Genomic DNA, 8,323 nt, shown 5'->3' with positions numbered 1-8,323 from the left:
CATAAAAATGAACTGTCATAATGAAGCCACTAATTGGTCATCTTTGAAAAAAATTGTATGATAGTAATAGACCTTATTGAAATATTAAGGGCAAAAGGTTGGATTCATGCATTCTTATTTTATGGTTTTAATAAAATATTTCTGTGGGTAATAAGTTAGGGGGATAAAGTCAAGTCCCAAGGTTTATTATTTTTATTCCAACATTTACAAACACCTTGTCCAAATAGCACCATTTTTCTTTTTATTTGTGTATGGTATTAGAAGAAGGGTAATGCTAAGGCAGCTAAATTTTTAAATTGAACTTTGGAAATTAAATAATGTGATTGTTGATGATTAAATTGTTACTTAAGTGTCGATTAATTTGTTTATTCTTAGCAGTAAAACATCATTTAATTTACAAATTTAATTTAAAATTATGGTCTACCTAACATTATCGAGAATAAAATACAGGAAACAACCAGCTCATATGCCACGCGTAGATGCCAATAGACATTCCTAAAATCCAGTTTTCAACGTATATATTTGTAATTTATTGACGTGGTCGTAGTCAACCAATATAGTTCGGCTACATATTTTCTCTCTACTGCCCAACCTACCCGAGTTCTTAAAACTAATTTTAAAATAAAAATATAAAAATTAGGCCCCACCCCCCTCAGTCCCACCACACGCCCATAACCATGGCCTCGCTGGCACCTCCTTTCCCAGCCTAACCTCCCCCGCAACCAACCGCCGCCAGCCCACTCCCAACCCTGCCACCGTCCTCGTCTCCAGCCCCATATATTCTGTTTGTCATAAAATTACACTAGTGAGAACTGAATTCTACTTTTTTTTTTTTTCCTTATGTGGAAAAGTTCTGACATCCCCGTCAACATTAATGTGGGTTCCAAGCTAGTGAGATCATCACTTAATGATCAAACAAATAGATTAAAAGATAAAATATGAAGGTTGCAATCAAACCTAATTGAAATTTCACGAGTCATAATGCACTCGTCACAAAACAAATCTACTTTGAAGTTGGCTTATTCGCTCGATCAATTGTCGGAATGCGCACGAGATGTCGTAAGGGCTCAATATCTCAAAAGCACCTTTGTCTAAAGCTTCGTACGAGACTTCATATCCAAAACGCAGTTGGCTTCCGCTGCATGCATGCATGGGCTCGCTTATTATGTTAAGGCCCAATGGAATCAACCCAACTGGGTTATCTGGCTGTTCAATTGTAGCAAACCAAGCCCGGACCAAATTATTGCCGGCCCTATTTACATGCAGCCCATTGACGAGAGCTGGTCCAGCGCCACGCGGTACATGAAGAAATATGCACTCTCACAAACAAACGGTCACGATGAAGGATCCATTCTGATCCAACGGGTGCACGCGGAGTCATTGTTACGCGCCGCACTTGAATTAGTAAGGCTGATCAATGCTGACAAGACATCTCAAATTTTTGAGCCAACAAATTTAAAGGAATTTTTTTTTTTTTTTTTTTAAGGAGAACAACTGGTTTCCACACGATTATCCATCATTTCCAAGGGCTAAAAATTTATAGAAGCATTTTAGGATCTCCTGATCACAAATCTGATTTTCACACCAGCATCGGGTTTTGAACCTGAGACCTCCGGTTATTGTTATTGACCCTCAATTGGTTGCATGCAATGATTTTGTGCACAAATTGTGGAGATGAATTGGTCTTTAATTCTTAAAAAGATTTAGTCTTTGAATTCTAGATTGCAATTCATGAAATTATAAAATCCGAAATTATAAATCCGTTGCATACGATTAAAACGGATGACCTATGAGGCTAGATTTAATGATCCTTAAATTAACAATCGAGTTTAAATGATTTGTTTACTTGATAGATCGGTTCAAATTGACCTAAATCTAAATCGACCCATTTACAGGTCTAGATGAAGATCCTATAGTTAATTGTTAGTTGGAATAATTAAAGAGTAATGATATTTACATACTTTTTTTCTATAATTGTGTATTTATATTTTCCATTCATTCGATCCGACAGTTTAAATTAAATTAAAAATCAAATATGAATGCGAATATTACCACTCTTAAGTATCCGAAGGGCCGAAAAAAGAAGAGTCTTCTTAACCTTTCATTTTGATTTTGGTCAAAAACAAGCTCCTGACCCGCGTTGAGCCGACGTAAACAGAAGAAGAGTAAGCCGGTTGACTTTGCTCCAATTCCTCCTCCTGCAACTCCAAGCATTCAAATTCTCCCAAATCCAAATTCCAAATTCGAGAAGAAAACTCCTTCCATTTCCACGCGCTAATCGCTCCAACAAAACTCGGTACCCGTTTTGCAAAACGCATCCCGCTTCCCAGAATTTTGGGGCCCTTTTCGGATTCGGAAACAAGATGCGTTCTTGATTCGCCAGTCGCCGCCTTCCTCCTTTCTCTCTTCGATTTTGAGCGACGTCCATGGCCGTTTCCATTGGCAACACCGAGATTAATTGGGACAAGTATGTTATTTACTTCGATCAATTTCAATTTTTGTTCATTAGTTGAGAAATATCCCATTTGTTATCGTTTCGTTTATGAACGCAAATTATTGAATTTTATGCTTCCTTTAATAATGCTATGAAATTCAATTAGTTAAAGAATTCGAAACCCAATCCGAAACCCATAATTTATATGTAATGGTTGAGTGCTCAAACTATTGAATTTTTGTGCTTCATTGAATTTTGACAATAATGCCATGAAGTCTTCAATTAGTTAAAGAATTCGAAACCAAATCCGAAACCCGTAATTTATATATATATATGTGTGTGTGTGTGTGTGTGTGTTGGTTGAGTGCTCAAATGAGTGAATTTTGTGGTTTATTGGATTTTATGCAGGCTTGATAAGACTAAATTTTATGTGGTTGGAGCTGGCTTGTTTACAGGGGTCACAGTGGCACTGTACCCAGTTTCCGTGGTGAAAACCCGCCTACAAGTTGCTTCCATAGATGCTCTAGAGAGAGATGCATTGTCTGTGGCCAAAGGCATTTGGAAAGCAGATGGTATTCCTGGTTTGTACAGAGGGTTTGGCACCATGATTACCGGCGCAGTTCCTGCCCGGATTATATTTCTCAGTGCTTTAGAGGCCACCAAGGTGGCTGCTTTCAAGATGGTTCAACCCTTAAAGTTATCTGAGGCTACAGAGGCAGCTTTTGCTAATGGAGTAGCCGGAATGACTGCCTCGCTTTTCGCTCAGTCTGTCTTTGTGCCCATTGACGTGGTAAATTATTTTATAGGATCTATCAGTTTCATTTGAGTACTTTTGTAGTTAGGGGTTTGAGATGGTAATTTTGAGTAATGGATTTTCTTTAGATTAGTCAAAGGCTGATGGTGCAAGGTTATTCGGGCCATTCAAAGTACACCGGAGGGCTGGATGTTGCTCGTAAGGTGATCAAGTCGGATGGCATACGCGGACTTTATAGAGGGTTGGGACTTTCTGTTATGACTTACTCTCCATCTAGCGCTGTATGGTGGGCTAGTTATGGTTCAAGCCAGCGCTTAATCTGGAGGTGAGAAATGGTAATTTGTTGTCTATTAACTCTGGTTGTGCTTATTCTTAAACTAGGTCACCTAACTGATAATTCTTTAATCAGTAAATTTTATATCTTTCAAATGAATGTCAGCAATACATAACTTTAAGATTTTTGGTTGAACATTCGATTTTTCTTTTTACATGGGCATGAAAAGTTGGGAGGTGTATCAGTTTAATATTGATTTTAGATGGTCTCTGGTTTGAGTGTGTTAGTGGAACATATTAGTTATGTTAAGAAGTAATGGTTTAGATTCATTTTTGTTTTGTGCGAATTATCTCCAGATCAAGAAATTGGTTATTGGAGAATAGGTACCCATCTGGTACCTGTTGTACTTGTTGTTCTTGGTAATGAAAACCCTTATCACTTCTGTCAAAAAGAAGTAATGAGTTGTTGGATGTAATAACAATACTGCGACTTTGTCAATTGTTAGGTTGTTTAGCAATTCTAAAGTCCATCAAGCCAATGAATATCTATAATTAGGTTAATGAACTTTGTTCCGCTTAGATAAAGTTATAAGGTGAAGGAGTTTAGGTGATTAAAATACCCTTTTGTCAACAGTTTATCTTTATTGCGTGACAATATCTCTCTCTCTCTCTCTCTCTCTCTCTCTCTCTCTCTTATATTATGTTTGTTTATTAAGCAGTTTCTTAGGCCATGGAATTGGCTCTGAAGAAGCTGTTCCAAGTGTGGGGAATATAGTGTTGGTTCAAGCTGCTGGAGGAATTATTGCCGGTGCAACAGCATCCTGCATAACAACCCCATTGGATACCATCAAGACACGACTGCAGGTATTCATATAACCAGTTCATGTACCTGGTTACTTTGCTGGCTTGCAGCTTGCTCATCTTCATTTGACCAAGTTATTGATAATCCGTGTTTTTAATAAAACTTTGTCGCTGCAATGTAGACGATGGGACATGACAAGAGACCTACTGCAAGAGAAGTTGTTAAGAACTTGATTAGAGATGATGGCTGGCAAGGTTTCTACAGAGGGCTGGGTCCAAGATTCTTCAGCATGTCTGCCTGGGGAACTTCGATGATATTGGCTTATGAATATCTGAGTACGAACTCTTACCCATTACGCTTCTTTGTTATATATTTTGGGTCCTCTTCTCTTGATATTTCTGTCGCCTCATGTTTACCCAACTTCGAGGTTCAATCTACTTTTAAAGTCCTATCTCAAAATCCATAGATACAGAAATAATAAATTCCTGCTGTTCAACTTCTCAAGCAATAATCATCGGACTTGCGAATACCCGAAATTAATAACTGATTTCTATTTTGTTGTTTCCTTGTACTTTCAGAGCGCTTGTGTGCAAAAGATGAATAGGTGCCATTCCTTGTGCAGCCAAAACCTTTTCTTCTTGCCGTGGAGCGACTGTGCAAAGACGGAAAATTTGGTTATGAAACAAACTGGTACCGGACATTTTCGATTGGGAAATTTGATCCCGAGACATCTTAAAATGCATTAGTTACTAACCTTTGGAAAGGTCCTCAGAATTCTTTCAAGAATTTTTCTGATAGATAGTTGTGATATCGTTTCTATAAAAATTGAATTGAATTCCTTTGAATTGTAGCAAGTGTACCTTTACCCTGAGCAGGGAATTTCAACTTATTAATACAAAAGTTCATTTAATAATTTCGTTCTTCTATATTCTTCTCTTTAGAACATCAAATTCATTCGCCCGATTGAACTAACGACAATTATTACTCGTTTAAACATGAAGATATTGAGAAATTTACTCGTTAACGACAATAATTAACCTCTGATTGGCTTCTCCAAAACAGCTGAGAAGAAAAGCTCATCTCCAAGCTTAGCAGTCTTGGGAGCTACCCCGAGTACCCTCCATAGCAATGGCTTGTAACCTAACCTCTTAAAACTCATCCAAATACAACTTCATGTCCTCCTTGTGACAGAAGCATCTGTCTATCCAGAGAAGACCCTTCGGCCGAAGGACACGTTCCCAATCAAACAACGCAAACTGAAGGATTTCAGCTCCGATCCAGCCTTCCAAGAACAAAGTGGAATGGATAATGTTGAGGGTATTGTCGAAGAAAGGCAGCCTCGAGCCGATCTTCCTCTTAGGCGATTATCTCATTAAAAGGAGCCCCTATGTTTAAGGTACTAGAGGGAATGGTAATGTTCTTTTCCCTCATGATACAGCAAACGTTCCCATGGTCGGGCTAAAGTCCAGGCCGATTCTTATCTCCCCCGGCTTTAAGCTTAGAACTTCGTCAATGGTGAACTCTGCTGATTCAGACTCGTTCGTTGGATTGTCCCAGGCATGTTTCCAAAAAGGCCTGAGCATTTGAAGAAGCCTATTTGGGTCGTGGTTTCTTTCGAAACAAGACAAGAGTAGTCTTCTTCTCGGCAATGGATCACACCATGAACTAAAAGCTTCTGAGCTATTTCCGAATCACCTGGGCACATGCCGTGGATCATTCAACCTCGAAGCTGTTGACTTGAAGAGTGAAGTTCGATTTCTCTTATTTTTCTACTGAGTTTTCGATCTTCCCTAGGTGCCTAGCATACTTTATAGGCAGTTTACTTTTAACCCAAGAGACCCCCAAAACAAAATTTCAAGGTTTCTGTGTCGAAAATTATGTATCAACCACTAAAACAAAGAAAGAATTACGAAAACAAAAAGACGTTGATCATTTAACTTCTTCAATACCTTCTACAACGGTGCTGAAGAAATGAGAATATCATTGACCAATTTGTCACTGATAGAACAAAGTCATGCACGCCATTTCGAACCTGCGTGCAAAAGATGGGCACACTACACGATCATAACCAACTGGCCTAACCGACATGTTTGCTACCGAAATACTACTCAGTACCTCTTTTAATTGCAAACATGCGTCTCATCTTCTTCACCTTCACCTTCACCATCCTCCTCCACATCATCATCATCGTCTCTGGTTGCCGCTGCATATTCTTCAAGCGACACGGAGGGGAACAACTCCCCCGCTTTGCCTCCTTTCTCGCCTGCAGCTTTCGCTACACCCGCAGATTTTCCAGCATTCATCTGTTCAAGCACAATTCGAGGTTACAAATTACGCAACTTTTCATTCACAATCCAACACAAGAATCCCAAAACCAAATGTGCTTAAATTCGAGAACATACCGCACGCAACAGACTCCTCCTATCTCTTTCTCTTGCATTTTTTATCGCCTGCGCATCACAAATTCATAAGACAAAACAAACCCATCAAATTTTGCCAATTTTCGAACCGAAAACCAATTCAAAACTGAAGATTTTACAATAAAATAAAATAAAATAAAAGAACCAAACCTCTTGAAGCTTCTTCTGCTCAGCCTCCACTTCCGCGAGGTCTTTTCCGACGATTTGCTCGACACGGCAGCAGCACTTGGCACAAGCACCTTGTTCCTTGGCGCAAGCAGCGCAGAGCTTATGGTGGGACTGCCGGACGGCGCGTTTGGTACAGCGTTGGCACTTGGCGGGCTCCGTCAGGGTCTTGTACTTTCCGTAACGGCGCTTCCACTCGATCTGTTCCTTGCAGCGTTGGCAGACCCCCGTGATATCCGACAGCGGCCGGAACCGGCCTCCGACCTCGGTTTCGTTGATCTTGACGCCGAGGTTGGGCTTCCATGCGAATTTGTTTTGGTGCCGACCGCCGTTCATCATGGTTCCGTACGATTTTCAAAGATTCAAACTTTGCGTTTTTGTGAAAACAGAGCAAAAGAAAGTCTATAGGGTATTTGGAGAAGACTGACGGAGAAGATTAACCCGATTTGAAAATGGGTTTTTCTGACCCGTGTTTGATTTGGATGTGGGTTGCTTGGCATGCGATTGGTCTTGTGATTGGCTTGATTTGATACGGTAAATTTGGCCCTTGGGGAATGTAGACACCAACTAGCCTAAAGAGCTTGAGAAAAGTACGAGGTTTATTTGACAATTGGGTTTTGGGTTGGAACTGCGAAAGACAGTGCCCGAACCTTTACGCTTTTGTACGTGTCGAAGTTTATTCGACAAGAAATTTTACTATTTTAGGACCGTTATAGTTATGGTTGCTGCTCTGGAGTTTTGGTCGTCGGCTGCCATGTTATCAGGTCACTGCCTTTCTTGACCTTCCAGCACTAGACAAGCGTTGGCCCCTATACATGGTCATATAGCTTTGCGTATTCCATACAATCTACGCAAAATTTGATTTACTAATAACAATATTAATCACATCTCATACAAAACACTTATGTTGATAAACAATATGTTATAAATTAGGAGATGAGAAACAGCACAACTTAGAAAAATGACCAACGATTACCATGGTATTTTTTGGGTAAATATTTAATCACAAATTAACCCATAAAATGTAGTTACCTAGCTAGTTTAAGGAACAGCTTGGTAATACACACACACACACATATATATATATATAATATTTTACTATCATTAAAGGGAGGGGGAAGGGAGAGAGTTCGAAACCTAATCTTGTTCTATCGTTGATAAGAGATTTCTCTATGAACAATACAAATCGGAGTTTGAAGAAGGGGAAGAAGTCCTTGACCCGCAACGGATAGAGGAGGATTTATTCAATCACATAGTTTAGGCTCCTAGAATATGGTGCCCTTGGCACATTCTATTTGATTGTATCAAAATGCCCAATGAATTGGGATTTCCTTATTGGGTTAGTTCATTTCGGGGCAAGCGGATCATTTGTGATGAAGAAGATGGGTTTTAAGAGAATGATTCAGAGTTCTTATAGAGTGGAACCTTTACAATAATTTAAGGGAGAAAATGTATCAAACCAGGACACATTGATA

At 39.4% G+C, this 8,323-nt stretch overlaps 2 protein-coding genes across 2 annotated transcripts; one reads left to right on the top strand and one right to left on the bottom strand.

The window, feature by feature from the left end:
* The first annotated feature begins 2,087 nt into the window (after positions 1–2,087).
* Positions 2,088–5,176, top strand: LOC137739300 (uncharacterized). Its single transcript, XM_068478853.2, has 6 exons — positions 2,088–2,467; positions 2,843–3,224; positions 3,317–3,513; positions 4,181–4,325; positions 4,445–4,598; positions 4,842–5,176. The coding sequence occupies exons 1-6, from the start codon at positions 2,427–2,429 to the stop codon at positions 4,865–4,867; spliced, it is 945 nt and encodes a 314-aa protein (XP_068334954.2). The 5' UTR covers positions 2,088–2,426; the 3' UTR covers positions 4,868–5,176.
* Positions 5,177–6,169: 993 nt separating this feature from the next.
* Positions 6,170–7,297, bottom strand: LOC137739301 (uncharacterized). The gene is made up of 3 exons (XM_068478854.2): positions 6,834–7,297; positions 6,666–6,713; positions 6,170–6,566 (listed from the first exon to the last, which is right to left on the bottom strand). Exons 1-3 carry the CDS (start codon positions 7,185–7,187, stop codon positions 6,384–6,386), a joined length of 585 nt encoding a protein of 194 aa, XP_068334955.2. The 5' UTR covers positions 7,188–7,297; the 3' UTR covers positions 6,170–6,383.
* Between the last annotated feature and the right edge of the window lie 1,026 nt (positions 7,298–8,323).

Source organism: Pyrus communis, chromosome 9, assembly GCF_041283825.1.
Source record: "Pyrus communis isolate YQ-2024b chromosome 9, ASM4128382v1, whole genome shotgun sequence".
In the NCBI taxonomy this organism is placed as follows: domain Eukaryota; kingdom Viridiplantae; phylum Streptophyta; class Magnoliopsida; order Rosales; family Rosaceae; genus Pyrus; species Pyrus communis.
Note: the sequence above shows the minus strand (reverse complement) of the source record. Positions and strands in the feature narration are given on the sequence as shown.